Consider the following 19,914-nt stretch of genomic DNA (forward strand, 5'->3'; position numbering starts at 1 on the left):
TTCCGAAACTAGTTACAGGCTTGAAAAAATATTTAAACTCATCTTTACAACAATCTATATTAATTTCATTGTAAAATATCGAAACATTTATTTCTTTATACAAATTAAACAATGTAAATGTTTAATTACTTCTTTATACAAAAATTTCAATGTCAGCTGATTTTGGAATTTTTGACATTTTGATATTTTCCCTGTTGTCCATAAGTAACTCCTCTAGAGTTTTCCCTGGGGATTTTTTTATTGCAGAAAATTGCACGTTTTCGTTGTAAAATTTTGTAAGTGAATGTAAATAAACAACTGAGCCACGAGCGCATGATACGCCCGTCGTCTTGTGTGTGAGTTTTATGCAATCATCATAAATCGTTTCTGAGATACGGCGCGACATGTGAAAACCCCCCTTTTTTTGTAAAAAATCAATAACTCTAAAATAAAATTTTGAATCATCACCAAAAAGTATAAAGATCTTTAGATTAATATAATTAAGAAGTGTGTAAAGTTTTAAGCAATAATCATAAATCGTGAAACGTGAAAAAAACACCCCCCTGTTTTAGTTACAAAGTCCCGTAGCTCAAAAAGGTTTAATCTTATTTTCACCAAAAAGTATACAGTTCGTTCGACCATCATAAGAAACAACTATGTTAAGTTTTATGAAATTTGGATAAGTCGTTTTCAAGTTACGGGGCGACATGTGGACGCCGGACAGACAGACAGACGGACGCCGGACATTTGTATACCATAATATGTCCTGTCAAAATTTTGACGAGCGTATAATAATATAACTCTCACACAAAACACGAACCAAAAATAAAATTATGTGAAATATTTTCACCTGTGACTATTGAGTTCCCCCATGGAAACCCTAGGTTATCCCTTTTGAATAAGACAGAGACAGCTTAGATTTTCATTGATGATTTCTTGGATTAATAATAATTAAGTATTATAGGTGTTAGTCCCAGATGATTTTGACATTTATTATATTAGATCGTATAATTATTAGGAAATCTGCGACAATTGACCGAGAATTCGTGACACTTAAACTATTGATCTCATCAGAGACATATAATACAATTTTGTTAATAACATTGTATTATATGTCTCTGATCTCATACAACAATCATTTTTCTTTTTGGATATCAAAATTTACGGGAACAGTTGTGATGTTGCAAGCGTACTTTCATTCCGCCGTGTATTTATTCCAGGTAACTGTTTTTCACTAGAGAGTATTGGATGTAAATAGTGTGAAAGCGTCGAACCTGATATCGTTGTTTTGCTTATATTAGACCGGTTTATTGTTTACATAAATAAATGGGTTAAAATTAAAACGATTTTCAAGAAACCAGTGTAATTAATCTGAGTCAATCTAGTAAATGATATTGATGATAATGAGGAGGATGTTTTTATAACTCAAAATACTTTATCAATGACCAGGACATTGAACTTGATATAAACCAAATTTAAAGAGCAGATTTGTTCTTACATAAAGTTTCAATTGTTGAAGCATCCTTTGATATTGACATAGAAGATATGATTTTATATCCAAGTCGACCGAAAAGCAAATATACAGAAAAACTTCGGCAATCCAATAAATATAAATATTACAATGAGTGACAATTTAAAAGCATATGATTTTATAGAATTGCATAGAAAAATTATTTAAATCTTATTCGTTAATAAGCATTATTGTGTTATCGTGTGTTCCAAAATGAGTACTAATCACTTCATCGATGTATGGATTTAAAGCACTAGTACTAGTGTAATTGATCCTGGTATAAAATAACTAGTGCAATCATTCCGGTACAAAATCACTAGTGTAATCATTCCTTGTTTAAAAACACTAGTGTGAACATTCCTTGGATGAAAACTCTCCACTTTTTACATAAATCAACTAAGCAAGTTTCAAATATACTAAAAAATATAAAGCTACATTTTATACACGTTTCCCCTTCAAAAAACACTGTTTAGAAGTTATAATGACTGGTGGATGTTTTACACTGGACCCGGATAGAAAAACCTAGTGAATTTTTGTTGGTGGATAAAAATCACTGGGGGTTTTCTTCCTCCGGATAAAGTACACTGGCGGAATCAAACCACTGTTACAATGTCCCTGAGTATTAAATGGCACAGACAATAGCAGTAATTAAAATCTGTAATTGAATACAGATCTGTTTTCCAACAATCACGTTTGCCAACATACCTGTTGTCGCCATGAGTCTGTCACCTATATTCACATTCATTCTTATTAATACTTCAGTTCTGAGATAGTCGGTTTTTCCGTGTACAATTTCATTTTACACATAAAAGTCATATGATTGCTTCAAATGTATGCAGTGTTGGGATCAAAACAACATCGTCTGCATGAAAATATTAGCATATGGTCATAAGGTAGGTTTTCATCTGGATGGAGGGGTCAAACTAGAGCAGTGTGGTCAATTTTTTAAGTGGAAATCTATTTAAATCAGTACATTTGCTTTATTTGACTGTGTAAAAACTAGGCATGTGCATAGGAAAATGTCGTATGATAGGACTTTTTCTATCTCCACATTGAAATAACACCTATTTTAGGACTATCCTATTGTTTTGTGTGTTGTGATATATAGTGGTATCATAGTATGAATAGACCTTATCGCTATTTGAGAATCTGCAACACTTGAGACAAGAATTTGCAACACTGGAACTATTGACTTCATACATCCATCACTTTTTTAGCTCAACTGGCCCAAAAGGGCCATGTGAGCTTTTCTCATGACTTGGCGTCCGTCGTCGTCTGTTAACTTTTACAAAAATCTTCTCCTCTGAAACTATTGGGCCAAATTTAACCAAACGTGGCCACAATCATCATTGGGGTATCTAGTTTTAAAAATGTGTCCGACGACCCCGCCTGCCAACCAACATGGCCAACATGGCTAAAAATAGAACATAGGGGTAAAATGCAGTTTTTGGCTTATATCTCTGAAACTGAAGCATTAGAGTAAATATGACGGGGTAAAAATGTTCATCAGGTTTAGATCTATCTGCCCTGAAATTTTTAGACAAATCAGACAACCCGTTGTTGGGTTGCTGCCCCTGAATTAGTAATTTTAAGGAAATTTCACAATTTATGGTTATTATCTTGAATTTTATTAATGCAGCTGAACATAGTGGTAGCCCTAACCTCTATTTTGAATATGATACATCTGGTTCCAATCTGTTCAAATGATGTCAGGAATTGGAACAGATGGAACCTGTTCGGAACAAGCCGACCAAGTGCACCCAAGTATTTAACAAATTTTTTATTGAGTAAAATTTATATACAGAAAAGATACATTTTGTATACAATTTACAAATGTTCTAATTATTATTTTTTTCAGCAGAGAAATGGAAAAGTTGGAAGGTTTTGAATTTTGGAAAAAGACACTAAAGTCTGCAAAATATGTAGTTGCTCCAATGGTTGACCAGAGTGAACTAGCTTGGAGAATGTTGAGTAGAAGGTATGGAGCAGAATTGTGTTATACTCCTATGCTCCATGCTTCTGTGTTTTGCAGAGATGCTAGCTACAGAGCAGAATCTCTCCAATCATGCACTGAAGATAGACCATTAATTGTCCAGGTGAGCAGAAAATTGTATTTTTGTCGTAAAGCTGGCCATTGTTGTCCTGGTGAGCAGAAAGTCTAAGTGGGGAGAAACCCTCCTTTCTTTGAGGGAATTAATATAGTCTATAATATAACAAGGTTAGAAGAAACTTGTTCTTAAGAAAGACAGTTATTTGCCAAGGTGAGCAGAATCTGAATGTATCAAATTTTTGTCTTTAAGAAAAATCACCAATTTGTTATCCATTAATATACTTAAAACTATTGAATTGGTTCAAATGTGTATAGACTTTATAATTTATAATGGTTAATTTTGATTAAAAAAAATTAAAGTTGAAGCAGATTAAATACTTGGTGGAACTCAGGCATAACCTTGTGAGAAATCTTGAGCTCGTTGTGTCATCAAATGGTGGGAACCCTTGATTCCTGACTGCCTTTGATATGTGGGAAAACTGGGCACCTCAGATGGTACATTTTTGTACAAACCATTGACCCATCTCTGCTACTGAATTGAAATCAAAATACTTGTAGTTTTACTAATAGACTAGTAACTTTTCCACATGATTTTTTGGTTTTTTACAGTTTTGTGCAAACGAGCCTGAGGTTTTATTGAAAGCAGGGTTGTTGGCTCAGGATTATTGTGATGCAATTGACCTTAACCTAGGATGTCCACAAGTCATTGCTAAGCGTGGTCACTATGGGGCATTTCTACAGGATGAATGGGACCTTATAGAGAAAATGGGTAAGTGTAAGGTAGATTGACAATGTTAAACTGAGCATTTTACTGAATATCGATGGAATATTCTGCTTATTTTTTTTTATGTAAAAGTTGTAAAAAATAAACTAATACTGAAATTTATTATTATTTTTTTCTGAAAACATGATTGCTTATTCTATACTTTTTGAATACTCTAGAATTATAAATTTTATTAATGAATCAAAGAATATGTTATTTGACAACAGGTGTAACTTTTTCACACATCTTTTTAAATCAGGGGGAGATAATTAATTTAATATTACTGCAAGCAAGCTAATTTTACGCTTTATTGTGATATATGAAGAAAACAAGATGATATTTTGTGGGTTTGTTTTCTGGTTATTTACAAAGGCGTGTACTTTGTGGATATTTTCCTATGGCTTTTGACCTTATTGCCTCCCCCAGTTACTTTATTTTATTTTATTAGTCCCCTACCGACGAAGTCAAAGGCGACTTTAGGTTTGCACTCTGTCCGTATGTCTGTCTGTCTGTCTGTCTGTCCATCTGTCCATCCATCAGTCAGGCAAATCAGTTTTCCACACTTTTTTTCTTCGTCCTTGAAGATATTGATTGATATTTGGTGTATTGTTTTATCATGACAAGTTACAGATCAAGTTTGAATTTTGTTCTGGTCTGATGATTTTGTGCAGAGTTATGGTCCTTGGACTTAGAAAATTCACTCAAATAATCAGTTTTCCTCACTTTTTTTTTGTCATGCTTGAAAATATTGATTTGATAATTGGTATAGAGTTTTACCATGACAAGTTACAGATCAAGTTAGAATTTTGTTCTGGTCTGATGATTTTGTGCAAAGTTATGGTCCTTGGACATAGAAAATTCACTTCCACACTTTTTTTCATCATGCTTGAAGATATTGACTTGATATTTGTTATATAGTTATCACCATTACAAGTTATAGATCAAGTTAGCATTTTGTTCCAGTACAATGAATTTTTTTCCGGTAGGGGACTATGTATTGCCATGCAATACTCTTAGAATGCTTGTTAACTCAAGAATTGTGAAACTATTCCACTTAATGTAATAGAAAAATAAAGGATATGGGGTATTCATCCATGACACGAAATCAGTAAATGCACAGCAAAAACACAAAAAGAAAAGGAACAGTGCTTTTATTACTGTTCTTCATCTTAAAGTCACAGTGAGGCCTTCAACACAGAGCCAAAAAACTCTCACCTTACTGCAGGTGACAATTTTAAGTTTCATGTAAAATTTGCTTTAAATGTAAATTGATTATACTGATAATATAACTCTTTAATCCAGTCTGTTCACAACTATATACAACAAAGCTTACATTTATATGTTTCTTTAACCAAACTTACTATGTAGTTCCTTGGGCCTTGGTACAGCAGTGATCAGCCCATAAAGAAAACATGACAATTACAGATCCTTACTTGGGGCAGCAAGTTTCTGTTGCAGATTTATAATAGATCCATGCTTTTTATATGGGATGTGATCGGACTACCCAGTATGTTTCAAAAATGCACATACCAGTACATGTATTTTAAATCCTGTTTGAAATACACATGTCATACTTTCTACTTATAAATGTTGATGTAAAAATAAAATTGAAATTTTGAGCTTATGCCTACAGTAACTTAAAAATATAAACAAAAATTGGCATCAACAGTTTATTGCCTGGAATAAAGACAGTAGCATATATTCCTGTATTTTATTTTTTTTACAGTTAAGGTCTGCCATGAAAATTTAAAAGTACCAATAACTTGCAAAGTGAGAATATTTGAAAGTATACAGAAGACTGTTTTATATGCGCAGATGTTAGAGAAAGCTGGTTGTCAAGTAAGTATTCTTCAGTATGTCCGGTATCATTTCTGACTTGAAACCAAAACACAAAAAGAGGATAACTTTATGCAACAAATTTTGTCTGTTAATTTTATCAATAGTTGTTTCAAAGTTAAATGGTCAGTCCTCAAGCCAAGAAATATGTTATAACAGGAACAAGCAGTTGATTTAAGTCTGTTTTTCTAAAATGGCAGCATATTTTTCAAATGTTACTTGTAAATCTTGAGTGACAGTCATAGTACTTAGATCACTGCATTGTAAATTAATAGGATGTAAATGTAAAGAGTTTATGGAAAAAATTATCCTTCCTCTGATAATATTAAATGTTTCTGTGTATTCAGCTTTTCAGTAATCATTTAAGAAGTTTAGGATGGAAATATGTAATTTGCTCAAAGTAAATCCAAATTTTCCAAGACAGTTTATATCTCTATTTGATCCTTTAATTGATGATATTTCTTTTGTAGTCTTAATTCTCAAAGTCTGAAAAATCTTTTTTTACTTTCATACTTTCTTAATCTACAAACCAGTAATCTTTCATTGGTTTACAAGAATACTATATCTACCTTATATTTTAGCTGTTGACAGTCCATGGAAGAACAAGAGACCAGAAAGGAAGGAATACTGGTATAGCAAACTGGGAACATATAAAGGCAGTCAGGTAGCTCATTATTTAAATGAAAAAATGCCAATTCTGTCAGGTAGCTGATTTGTAAAATGTCTAGGGTTTCAGATAGCTATCAGTCAGCAAGTGCGTCTACTTGTCTATTCTTATTGTTAAAAGCAGAGTTCTCAGATTACTGTTAAGTTGACAAAAGATGGTGTCTAATTACAGTCAATGAGATGCCACTCCAAAAAGTGAAAACAACATGTTATAAATTTCATGTGTCTGAAGCGCTTTTTCTGGATTTACCTTCATCAGGAACAACAACAACACCAACAACACCACCACCAACACCACCACCACCACCTACCCACCCACCACCACCACCACCACACATACACACACCCACCACCACCAACACCTACCCACCACCAACCACCACCTACCCACCACTAACCACCACCCACACACCACCACCAATACCACACACACCCACCTACCACCACCCACCACCACCACCACACACACACCCACCCACCACCACCACCACCACACACACACCCACCACCTACCACCACCACCCACCCACCACCACACATACACACACACCCACCACCACCACCACCCCACCTACCCACCACCACCACCCCACCTACCCACCACCAACAACAACCACCAACCACCACCACCAACCACCACCACCAACCTCCACCACCACCACCACCACCACAACAACAACAATGTTTTGAAAAAATAAACATGAAATAATCAGTATTCAATATTTTTTTCAACAGGTTGATTTCAATAAATGATCTGTTATTTTGTATTTGAAAGAATTAACATTTGTAATATTTCTTAACGATATTGGCAAATTATTCCACAAGAATGGTCCAGAATACATAAAAGATTTCTTGAACAATTCAATTTTTGGTTTAGGTAGTATGAGGTTTCCTTGAACAGCATTTCTCAATGTGTATGGATTTCTGTCTGAAACATAATGAAACTTGCTAGTAAGATATGATGGGGCATCATTTTTGATACACTTAAATGTCATCACAAACTTGTGATATTTTATTCTCTGTTCAACTGTCATCCAGTTTAAGTGTTTGAATAAGGGCTCAGAATGAGTCTATTCTTATTGTTAGAAGCAGAGTTCTCAGATTACTGAAATCTGAATATTTCAAAGCCAAGAATGTATAATTACCTAAACAATTGAAGAGCTATATGACCCAAAAAGGACCTAAAAAATAGCCAAATTTATCTAAGGTCAGCTTTAACTGAGGGAGTTGAAACCTTAGTTTCTTATAATTTCAAAATTTTTTAACGGACAATTTTAGAAAGGCTTCCAAACAATTAAAAAGAAATAAAGACATCTATAGTTCAATATTTGGTGAATAATATGAATATGATCATAATGATGTTACCTTGGCATCAATACTTATTAATTTAATGTTGGTTATATTTATTCATGCAACAAAGTCTTGGGTTATTCCAACTACCTTGTGGTTTCTACATATTTTTCTCCTTAGTTTGAAGGTCATATGCAACATTTGAAACAAAAGAAAACAATAAAAAAATGGTAGATGAATACACTATATTCATATTACAATATCAAGAGGTGCAATTTGGGGGAAAAATTAACTGTTAACAGATGATTTTGTCGCACATAGAAAACATACAGCAGTTAATCTTTGCCCCAAATTGTACCAATTGTAAGCTTGATTTTACTTCTTTCACTTGCTTTTAGTTGACGAAGTACTAGAATGTCCTACCACAGTGTAGGTAACCTGTAAAAATAAATTCTACCCGAGGGTCAAATGTTGGTAATGCGAAAATAGTCTATTGTCTACCTTGTCTGTATGTTTAAAAATGTCTGAAAAATTTCTCTCTACTGCAAAAAAACATGAGTTGTCTCCCTTTGAATGATTTTGTTTCCATGAGTTGTGACCTCAACAATTTGAATTGACACAAAGTTATATATATTTATATGTTATTACGTTTGCATATGATCGTTTAAATAAGATAAATGTGTTATAGAGAGCAATTAAAGATACCAGTATATGCTAATGGTAATATTCAGTACCTGCCAGATGTGGACAGATGTATGAAGGACACTGGTGTTCATGGTGTGATGACTGCAGGTAATATGGGAATTGTCACCCTTCAACATTTAAATTTTTTTTTAAAATGATGTGATCTATTTCTAGAATAGTCGGTTAGTTTTGTAGACAATTTTGTTCACTTTAGAAATGATCATTAGGTTCAATGTTTCAAGAAAAAAAATGTTTTAAGTTGATGAGAAGATATGTGAGAAAGTTAAATACAACTATTTTTGTCAATGTTTTATTTTAGAGTGTTCATTTTTACATCTTAAATAGGCCAAAATAATGATTTTTGCGAAATTAGATGAAATTGTCCAGATTTCAACCAGATTTAGGCCTAGGAAACATAGAGCGCAGGCTTCGACAAACTATAATTTCAAGTTAAATATGTTAAATGTTATAACAGACATTATGTTAAAAGCTCTTTTTTGTCAATGCATGCGCTCTATGTTTCCAGTAAAAAAAATCGAATGGAAATTTACCTGTTTTTTGTGGAAAATCAAAATGAGTGCTATTTGGGATGTCATGAACAGAAGGCAAGTACATAAATTTTCAACAAAAAGACATATTTCCTGTCTAGTCATTGTATTAGCTATGATTCATTGTAATATTGGTCAATAATCCTATTTTAAAATTGTAGCTAAAAATAGGGGCCATTTTAGGTTCTTATCAAACCTACTCCTTTTCTATTAATACATGATGTTTTAAGAGACATCAGAAATATCAAAATTGTCATAAGTTCATAAAATATGAAATGGGTTAATAGGACTAGTTATTTCATTTCTCATTTTGATGGCATGGTGAAATTTTCAAATAGAAAAAAAAAATTTATGAATAAGAGATGTGAGGTTTTTTTTCACAATGAGAAGGCAACCAAATAACACAAAAAGGTATCTAAAGGTTTTAACATTACCATAATACTCAAACTTATAGATAATTTATAATGCCACCTTCCTTTTTCAGAGGGAAATTTGCACAACCCTGCCTTGTTCCAAGGTATAGATCCACCAGTATATCAGATGGGTGAAGAATACCTTCAACTTGTAGATAAATATCCATGCCCTTTGTCTTATGTCAGAGGTCATCTATTTAAAATGTTCCAGCATGCGTAAGTTTGTTCAATTTTGAAATATTTCATTACAGTTAAATAATTACCTTTAAGTCAGTAAAAACAGAATTAATAATTATTTAAAGAAGTTTTATGCTAGAAATAGGGGCAAATCTGTTACAATAATGGGTGATGGCACAGATTCTTCAAAGAATTTGTAGACAACTTATGCATGTTGAACTTAAACTTGAAATGGACAAAGAATGCATTTTTCTTATATTTTCTGAAGTTTTGAACTCACCTGGCCAGAAGGACAGTGTGAGCTATTACCATCACTTTGCATCCGTTCTTCTATTGACTGTAAAAATCTTCTCTGATATAGCTCAATGGATTAAAACCAAAATTGTCTCCTTCATCAAAAATAAAAAATTGCTAAATCTTATACATCATTTACACAAAACTCTAATATTAGAAATCAAAACAATCTCTGCAAGAACTAAATATGACTTACATTCTATCCTTTCTCATATCAAATTAAAGAAGAATTCAGAACTAAAATGAGTGCTGTATGATACATTGTATTTAATAAGGTCATGTTCTTAGTCACATGTATTATTCAGATTACAGGTTCATTTAGATATTAGGGAAATGATAGGAAGTGGTAGATCTGTTGAATGTTTCAAAAAGGCAGTGTTGCTGTTAAAAGAAAGATGTTTGGTAAGTTTCTCTGTAGAATGGCCAAAAAGACTGTGTTGCTGTTAAAAGAAAGATGTTTGGTAAGTTTCTCTGTAGAATGGCCAAAAAGGCTGTGTTGTTGTTAAAAGAAAGATGTTTGGTAAGTTAATCTGTAGAATGGCCAAAAAGGCTGTGTTGCTGTTAAAAGAAAGATGTTAAGTGAGTTTCTCTGTAGAACGGCCAAAAAGGCTGTCATGTTGTTAAAAGAAAAATGTATGGTAATTTGCTCTGTTGCTGTTAAAAGAAAGATTTTTGGTAAGTTGCTCTGTTGCTGTTAAAAGATGTTTGGTAAGTTTCTCAGTAGAATGGCCGAGAAGGCTTTGTTGCTGTTAAAAGTAAGGTTTTTGGTAAGTTGCTCGGTAGAGTTCAGGTATTTGATAAACACTTACATTTTTGTAATTTTCTAAATTTTGATAGAGGCAAGGATTTTAGAAATATAAGTACATGTTGATAAATGCAAGGAATTTAGAAATATAAGTACATGTTGACAAAGGCAAGGATTTTAGAAATATAAGTAGATGTATACCATTGAACAAGCTACTTTTAACCATTACAGAATTGAACCTTACTATCATATTACAAATGCAAAAGGATAATAAAAGAAAAGAAAATAAGACCTAAAAGTTATCTTTTCAGGAAGACATTAAAAAATACAATGAATCTAACGAAGAATATACATCTGATCTACCTCACCCATATTGGATCTGTCAGCCTTATGTTAGACCTACGTAAGTAGCCTAATCATTACTGTTTATCCTTAAATTTTGGCAACCGAGTATATATGGGCAATTCATTTCAGGTAGGTGGTAATGGTAGCCGTCTCCTTAATTCCTCTGCCCATATGGTAAACTTGGATATGTATGATGGCTCGTTTCATAGCTGAGACATTTTCACATATGTGGTTAAATTTCCAGGTAAGAAGTGAGATCCATTTTTTCACAATTTAGCACATCCGGAAAAGCCTTTCGTGATGCTGTAACTCAAGGTAAAAAATTCATTTTTTCACACAATAATTTCATTGAAAATTTAGTTCTTTGCATACATTTAACTCCATAGTTTTTACACCTTCATTCAATGGTCCTCTGCTCTCCTAATTTACACAAATGGTTAAGCTCAGTCACTTGTTTAAAATTGAAACATGTTCAATAACACTGCACAGAGATTTTTTGTTAATGCAGTACTTTTGTGTTCCTCACTTTAAGGTTATAACTTTCTTTGAATTAACTATAAAATGTGTCTTATTTAGAGCCTTATTTTTGTGTATGTCACCTAATAACTAGTATACATAAGGGCTATTCCAGGAAAAATATATTGGATGGTTGGCCATAACATATTTTTATACGACCGCGTCGTATATTGGTATGACGTTGGCGTCCTTGTCGTTGTCCGAAGACACATTAGTTTTCGCACAATCACTTTAGTTTAAGTTAATGGATCTCTATGAAATTTTACCATAAGGTTCAATACCACCAAAGGAAGGTTGGGATTGATTTTGGGGGTTATGGTACCAAGAGTTAAATAATTAGGGGCCAAAAATGGACCAAAAATAAGCATTTTTGCAACTTCCAGACAATAACTTGTGTTTAAGTGTACGGATCTCTCTGAAATTATACCACAAGTTTCCATACCACAAAGAGATGGTTAGGATGGATTTGGGGGGTTATGGCTCAAACCGTTTAGGAATTAGGGGCAAAAAAGGGGAAAATACAAGGGTTTCCTAGTTAATGGACAATTTAAAAGCAGTGTAAGGGAGGTAATTCAAAAACAAAATTGTACAATGTTGTACAATGTTGGATTACCTCCCTTACACTGCTTTTAAATTATCTATTTATTAATAAGACTTTTATGATGTATTTAAATAGGTAATTATGCATGTTATGGTTGCAAACTCCATTGGAAATTTGAATTGAGATTATGACCATATCTTGAGGGAAAGAATTTTTTTTTGGAAAAAGGGGGAGGGGGGTAAAAAAAAATTGTGGGGGGCAATATTTTTTTTCACTTCAGATTTCAGAAATTAAAAAGAAAATTTCTTCAAATATTTTTTTTTTTTTTGGGGGGGGGGGGGGGGTGTTAATACGCAACAGCATATTGTATTTCTCAAAAGCAAAAAAAAGGGGGGGTAAATTTTTTTGTTGTTGTTGTTGTTGTTGGGGGTCAATTGGCAACAGCATAGTGTATTGCACAAAAGCAAAAAAATTAATAGAAATTCAATCATATTAACCAATTCTAAGTTCTTTGACTACTTCGGTGTCAGAAACCTATTATGTGTCAAATATTTAATTACAATCCAAATTCAAACCTGTATCAAGCGCGAATATTGTGTCCATTTTCGCCCAAACTGTTCAGGGTTAGACCTCTGCAGTCGTATCCAGCTGCGCTCAGTGAAGCATTTTATTTCTGTAGCTATTAAGGGTGGAAGCAAATACAATTTCGTGCAAAAAAAGAAATAAAATTATGGATGGTGGGGTATAAAAAAAAGTTGTCCAGCCCTCATAGTTATTTTTGCCTGGAATAGCTATTTACCTAAAAACCAGTGACTTATAAATTGATATTTAATCAGACAGACTTAGATATGCTTTAATAGTTTTTGTTTCATTACAGGCCTGAACAAGCAGAAGAGAATCTAGCCAAGAAAGCTCCTACGAAAAGACAGATACATATGGAAAACCCTCCCCCTGAACTAGCCGGACTGTCTAAAAATAAATTAAAAAAGAAATTAAGAAACCCATATAAAAACTTTGATAGAACTCCAGGGAGGGAGATTTTTGAAAGATGTGTAGACTGCACAAACCCAAGGGTATGATCATTTATTGTAAATGTTTTAATTTTACGAGCATATGAATTATTACAGTTTTATTACTGTAAATTCAGAAATTATTGCGATGTTTTTATTATTGCGAAAAATGCGACAGGGTTTTAATCGCAATAATTTAAACTCGCATTTTGAAATTTTTTATATGAATTAAACAGGATTTTTCTCAATATCGCAAAAATTAAAATCGCATTTTAGTCTAATTGACAAAATCGCAATAATAAATGCACGCAATAATTTCTGAATTTACAGTACTCAGTCTATATTTACCGGTGTCCTTTTATTGCCCCGTCTACTTAGGTCGGAGCCATATAGTTTTACCATTGTCTGTCATTCTGTCATTCGGCAATGAACAGTTATACAGACTTTTTTTCTAAACGCCTTCACATATTGAGCTGATTTTAAGTATGAGTCTACTATGATGAGTTACAGATAGAGTTTACATTTGGTTCTGCTCTGCTGATTTTTGCCGAATTTACGGGTTTTGGACTTTGAAAATTTCCACTCCTAAATATGGCTTCAAGCATTTTTTGCGAGCAGGGCCACATTTGTCTTTCCGACTCATCTAGTTTCAGTTTTATGACATCGTGATTTATATTAGTGCAGTTTTCGATAGTACTATGTGTGTTCATTTATTGGTGCAGCGAGAATGATGAAAATTATTTCATCATAAAAATTATTTAAATGATTAAACAAAGGAAAGTCTTAATATAAATTAGGACATTAAATATTCAATCAAAAAATAAAAATCTTATATATCTGCATTTTAAAAATAAAATGACTTTTAACTAAATATATTTGAAACTTCTTAAAAGTACATATGTTTGAAAGGAATATTATTCACAATGTACTTTCTGGTATTCCAAAAATTTGAGACAATGAAAGAAATTTTATATTTCTGTTTTTTAATTAAGTCTGATTGTATTGTAGGGTAAGCGATGTGACTTCCAGTTGTGTAAAAGTTGCTGTAAGAAGAAAGTGTGGACAGAAACATTAGACTGTAAAGGTAATATTTTGATACCAAAGCAAGGTTTATAATGTCATCCCTTTTCCAATCCATAGAGTTGGACTTTCATGTCAGTCTCAGTTTTTTGTCTCGCCTTGACAAAGTAGAGAAGCGAGACTTAGGCATCCTGTTTCTCCCATCAGCGTCAGTGAAGTCAACAATGTATTATTTTGTGACTAGGTCAGTTTATGGGGAACCACTAGTGTTAGGTCAATGATATTTAGTATGCAGTTGTATTAGTATTAACACATCTGATTTCCATGGAGATTATTTGGCCCTGCCCTTCAGTCATGATCTATTGACTTTGTGACTTTTACATTGTTAACATGTGTAAGTTTGTGATTAGGTCAGTTAATGTGGAACCACTAGTGGAAGATTAATGGCATTTGATATGCAGTTGTGTATTGGCACATTTTATTTCCATGGAGATTATTTAGCCCCATCCTCTCAGTAATGGTCTATTGGATGAATGTTTTGCATAGTTAAGTTTACTTGTTAAAGTTTTGCCATTTTGATCTCAACATTTGCTTTATACTTTCAAAATTACATAACAACGAGACATATCTCTGTATCAACAGTTTATTAATTTGGGTCATTATTAACTTAATTTCATACTTGACTTACTCCCGAACAAATAACAATAGACTATTTTCATACAACCGCCTTTTTACTCCGGATTATACAATTTTTCGACAGGTTACCTTTTCTGTGGTAGGGCATCCTGGTACCAAGTCAAGTAAGAGCAAGGTAAAGTAGTAAAATAAAGCTTTCAATCGGTATAATTTTAGGGGAAAATTAACTGCTTTACATGACAAAATCATCAGAAAACAGTAAACTTTCCCCTAAAATTACAACGATTATATGTTTGATTTTTCTTATTTTGGTTGCTCTTACTTGACCGAGTACCAGGATGTCTTACCACAGAAAAGGTAACCTGTCGAAAAATGATATAATTTGGAGTCAAAAGTCGGTAATATGAAAATAGTCTATTGGTAAATGGATTAATTGTAGTTGGCTCTTTGTCCAATGGCAAATATACATGTATTTCAGAATGAGTTATTATATACATTATTTTTAGCTCGCCTGTCCCAAAGGGCCAAGTGTGCTTTTCTGATAACATGGTGTCCGTCTTCCTCGTCTGACATGGTCCGTTAACTTTTACAAAAATCTTCTCCTCTGAAACTACTGGGGCAAATTTAACCAAACTTGGCCACAATCATCATTTTGGTATCTAGTGTCAATTGATTTTACCATGTTTTGGAAGTGTGTTATCGTTATTATAATCTATATAAATAAAGTATTCCACTCTCCTTTCAGAAGTTGCTATATAAATTTTATATTAAGTATAAGTTTTATGGTTGATATATAGTATCAATTCTTGTAATATAATGTATTTACAACATTTTAAATATTTTCAGGACATAATATTTTAGTGAAAACTCGAAAAGAGAAACAGATGGAAAATGATCTTAAAGAAAAGGAATTAAACAATATTGAAAAGTCTGCTCGGGAAAGACTGTCTGAAAATAAAGTTACAAACCAAATAGGAGATTGTGATAAATCAGATTCTGACAGGTGTTTGAATAATTCATCCTATGACTCTTTATCATGTAAACACACAGAAGATAAAGAGCAAACAATAGTCAACAACACATTAGAAGATAGTGTAAAACATTCTGGAGTTCAATCAGCAGATTCTACCAATAGTTTGTGATATAGTTTTATTAAAATATTTATTGTTTTATATTAATTTTAAACTATTATAAAAATTTTACCTTTTAATACCTGATGAGTAACGAAATCAATGGTTATTAAATTATACTGAAAGAAAAATCATTGGTAGTTTTTGTCACTTCTGCAACAAAAGACTTGGGTATTATATTTTAGTCAATGAAATTTGAATGCCAGACTTTATGTATTTTTCTCTTTTTCACTTAGTATAAAATAAGGAGATGTGGTATGATTGCTTAGGAGACAACTATCCAAAAGAATCCAAATGAAACGGATTTAAGCAATTATATGTCATAATACAGCTTTCAGCAATAAGCAAAATCCATACTGAATAGTTAGCTATAAAAGGCCCTAACATGACAATGTGAAACAATTCAAACAAAAAAAACCAACAGCCTGATTTATGACAAAACAATTTACATGGACATATTCTTCTTTTATTTTCTCTGATTTCAATTTTCAAAGTATAATTTGTATTTAAACTACAATACTACAACTTTAATCAGCAGAACTGAACATTCAATGATCAGAAGTTGATGGATGCCTAAATTTGTATTCATAATCAACTGGCAAAGCTCTTTAAGTATAAAATCTATTGGCGTAAGGCAGCTTTATTTTGGATAGAGGTTGTATATTTATGGTCACACAAAGGTTACATTGTTTTCTTTCATAAAATTGTATAAGTCTACAAATGATATTCTGGTTGGAAACTGGTTTGAAAAAAACACAGAATTGTATGCCGTTACTAAAAAAATAGTTGAAAAATGCTAGGGACTGTCTTGATTGAGATGTAAGCTTTTTCTCTTTATTGAAGGCCTTACTGTGCCTTTGAGGTGAAGAACAGCAATAAAAGCTTTATACTTTGTAAATTTGGGAGTAATATACTCTATTTGAATAGTTTGCTATAAACAGACAATTTGTGGCAGTTACTTTACCCCATACAACAAAGTTGTGGAGGGTTTGATATTTTTTTATCTGTACCATGATCTTTTTGTCAGTCTATGTGTCAGTCTGTCTGGCATAACTTTATTCTTGTCAGGATAGTGCCCTCATTATCTGCTGGATCTTCTTCAAATTTGGATTAAGGATTCACTTAACAAAATCTTGGAGGAGTTTGAGAATCAGAAAAATATGAAAATGGAGGACTATTCTTTCAGGAAGAGGACTTGTAAATCTTAATATACTAGGATTGTTAGTTTTCCTACCGAAGGTTGGTGGTTCTCTCCCGGCACTCCGGCTTCCTCCACCAATAAAAACTGACCGCCACAAAATAGCACAATAGTGCCAAAAGTGGCATTAAAACACCAATCAATCAATCAAATTTGTATAAAGATTTCACTCATCAACACCTTTGTTGATTTTGATAATCTAAAAATTTGAAATGATGGCATGGGGGTATTTTAGCTTTCAGACTAAATGACCTTCATTTCAAAAGAATATGAATTTACAAATAAAAAGAAACAATAAGTATATTCCACATAGCCACAACATCTCAATTGATTCAAACACAAAAGGGGGAAAAGCAGACATGGAAATCAACAACAAAGAATGCAGATACATGTAATATGATGGTCACTGAAGACATGGTGATTTTTTTTTTATTGACAGTAGATAAAATTAGCAAAATGCTTGAGATGGGAAGGCGAACTATTTTTTCTTACCCTTAAACAAGTGACAATAGTGCAGTAATTATTTAGAAAGCAGAGGTAAAATTATTTCTTTTGCTAGTATGTTTGCTAAAAAAGTACTACTTTGAAATTTTCTAAGATAGTACACTTGATATTGGTTTGTATATAGTTTCAGTTGACGTCTGCCATATTTTGTTTTTTTTTATTTTCTAGCAACAAATATTTTCTGCATATACTGGACAAGAACAAGTTCACAATATATCAATATGTACAATATGAACATTTAATGGATTTGGAGATTGGGCAAATTATTTAGTTAACAGTGGAAGGCAAAAGCGGGGATGGGACCAGACATGAAAATAAACAAGGTTGCTAGAAGATGCCTCCAAGAGTTAATGGTTGGGTTTAATGAGCAAAAAGCTTTGCATTCTACTAAACCATTCCTTGGATTTAATGTCCCAGTTAACTGCATACTCATACCATCAAATCAAGCTGTTCAGATGGTCACTGATTTAAACTAACTGCTGTAGCAGAACCACAGTCAAGTCTTCAAAGTGCAAAGGGATAATGAAAGTGTAACCTTAAAATTTCTTCACATATATTTATTGTAATGAGTCATTTGAAAGGTGAGGTAGAAATTTTTGAATTGCTATAAAAGAAGTCCAATTAAAATGTTTAGTTATCTCTTCTAAAATGATGATTTACATGTTACAAAGCTGTCTTTACATTAATTTTCTCAATGAAATATACTTGTAGCTAAAATATGATTCCATGAAGATTTAAAGGGAGATAAGAAAGTCCAATCAATATTTCATAAAAAAAAGGGGGGATAGATGATGTTAGATTATCTCCCCATGGAAACTTATTGAACACTTATTTTTGACTGAATATAACATGTTTTAAATTCAAAATTATGATATATTCTTAAAAGTATAGAATACATTTTAAAAGGAAAAGCATGAACACTCAATTTTAACATTTTTATAGCAATTCAAAAATTACTTCCTCATCTTTCAAATGACTCATTACAGCATTAAGTGGTTGTGTTAGATGTTAAATGACCCCAGCTAACTATCTAATCCATAATGTGGAAATCAAGACGTAAAAGATCGTAAGTATTCTTTATTTTATTGTCCAGCCTGCGACTTCTGTCCCAGAAAGGGAGACATAGGGATAGTGATCAAACGTTAACAAACTTCTTAAAAGCTTAAAATTTCAGAAGATAGAAGACCTGGATCCTTCATACTGTGTATATAGATGCCTTATGTTAGGAAGTTTCTGTCTGTCATATGTCCATTGTCCTTGACCTCATTTTCATGGTTTAGTGACTACTTGAAAAAAAAGTAAAGATTTTTAGTATTCTTAATTTCTCTCTTATTATGAGTAATATGATATCTATATTTGGTATGTGCGTACCTTGCAAGGTCCTCATGCCTGTCAGACAGTTTTCGCTTGACCTCGACCTCATTTCATGGATCAGTGAACAAGGTTAAGTTTTCGTGGTTAAGTCCATATCTCAGATACTATAAGCAATAGGTCTGCTATATTTGGTGTATGGAATGATTGCAAGGTGTACATGTCCAACTGGCAGATGTCATCTGACCTTGACCTCATTTTCATGGTTTAGTGGTTAAAGTTAAGTTTTTGTGATTTGGTCTGTTTTTCTAATACTGTATGCAATAGGTCAACTATATTTGGTGTATGAAAATGATGATGTACATGTCAGTCTGGCAGGTTTTATTTGACCTTGACCTCATTTTTACGGTTCATTGATCAATGTCAAGTTTTTGTGATTTGGTCTGTTTTTCTTAAACTATCAGCAATAGGTCAACTATATTTGGTGTATGGAATGATTGTAAGGTGTATGGTTCATTGTTCAATGTTAAGTTTTCCTGGTTAAGTTTGTTTCTTAGATACTATATGCAATAGGTCAACTATATTTAAAGCATGTAATGATTGTAAGGTGTACATGTCTGTCTGGCAGGGTTCATCTGACCTTGACCTCATGGTTCATTGATCAATGTTAAGTTTTCCTGGTTAAGTTTGTTTCTTAGATATTATGTGCAATAGGTCAACTATATTTAAAGCATATAATGATTGTAAG

At 32.7% G+C, this 19,914-nt stretch overlaps 2 protein-coding genes across 3 annotated transcripts in view; both read left to right on the top strand.

The window, feature by feature from the left end:
- The first annotated feature begins 206 nt into the window (after window positions 1-206).
- LOC127708676 (tRNA-dihydrouridine(16/17) synthase [NAD(P)(+)]-like) lies at window positions 207-16,360 on the top strand. 2 transcript variants are annotated; one of them, XM_052213781.1, is made up of 12 exons: window positions 207-275; window positions 3,348-3,585; window positions 4,149-4,308; window positions 6,029-6,141; window positions 6,720-6,802; window positions 8,783-8,886; window positions 9,811-9,955; window positions 10,516-10,612; window positions 11,267-11,358; window positions 13,235-13,430; window positions 14,376-14,451; window positions 15,870-16,360. In XM_052213781.1, exons 2-12 carry the CDS (start codon window positions 3,355-3,357, stop codon window positions 16,163-16,165), a joined length of 1,593 nt encoding a protein of 530 aa, XP_052069741.1. In that variant the 5' UTR covers window positions 207-275; window positions 3,348-3,354; the 3' UTR covers window positions 16,166-16,360. The 2 variants fall into 2 exon arrangements, with proteins under 2 accessions (XP_052069741.1, XP_052069740.1); XM_052213780.1 differs by having other exon boundaries at window positions 215-275; window positions 3,351-3,585.
- A 2,478-nt stretch (window positions 16,361-18,838) lies between these two features.
- Window positions 18,839-19,914, top strand: part of LOC127708682 (uncharacterized) — a 37,744-nt gene continuing 36,668 nt past the window's right edge. Inside the window, exon 1 of the mRNA XM_052213793.1 lies at window positions 18,839-18,921. Within this exon, the coding sequence (XP_052069753.1) occupies window positions 18,896-18,921 (26 nt within the window). The 5' untranslated portion in view covers window positions 18,839-18,895. The remainder of the gene's footprint in view (window positions 18,922-19,914) is intronic.

This window comes from Mytilus californianus, unplaced genomic scaffold, assembly GCF_021869535.1.
Source record: "Mytilus californianus isolate M0D057914Y unplaced genomic scaffold, xbMytCali1.0.p SCAF_7, whole genome shotgun sequence".
Taxonomy (NCBI): domain Eukaryota; kingdom Metazoa; phylum Mollusca; class Bivalvia; order Mytilida; family Mytilidae; genus Mytilus; species Mytilus californianus.

Bases quoted from the DNA above. Each gene is read 5' to 3' on its own strand.
- LOC127708676 (XM_052213781.1), top strand. From the start codon at position 3,355: ATGGAAAAGTTGGAAGGTTTTGAATTTTGGAAAAAGACACTAAAGTCT. The intron at 8,887-9,810 runs GTAATATGGGAA...TTCCTTTTTCAG, and splicing joins TCATGGTGTGATGACTGCAG to AGGGAAATTTGCACAACCCT. The intron at 11,359-13,234 runs GTAAGTAGCCTA...GTTTCATTACAG, and splicing joins CAGCCTTATGTTAGACCTAC to GCCTGAACAAGCAGAAGAGA.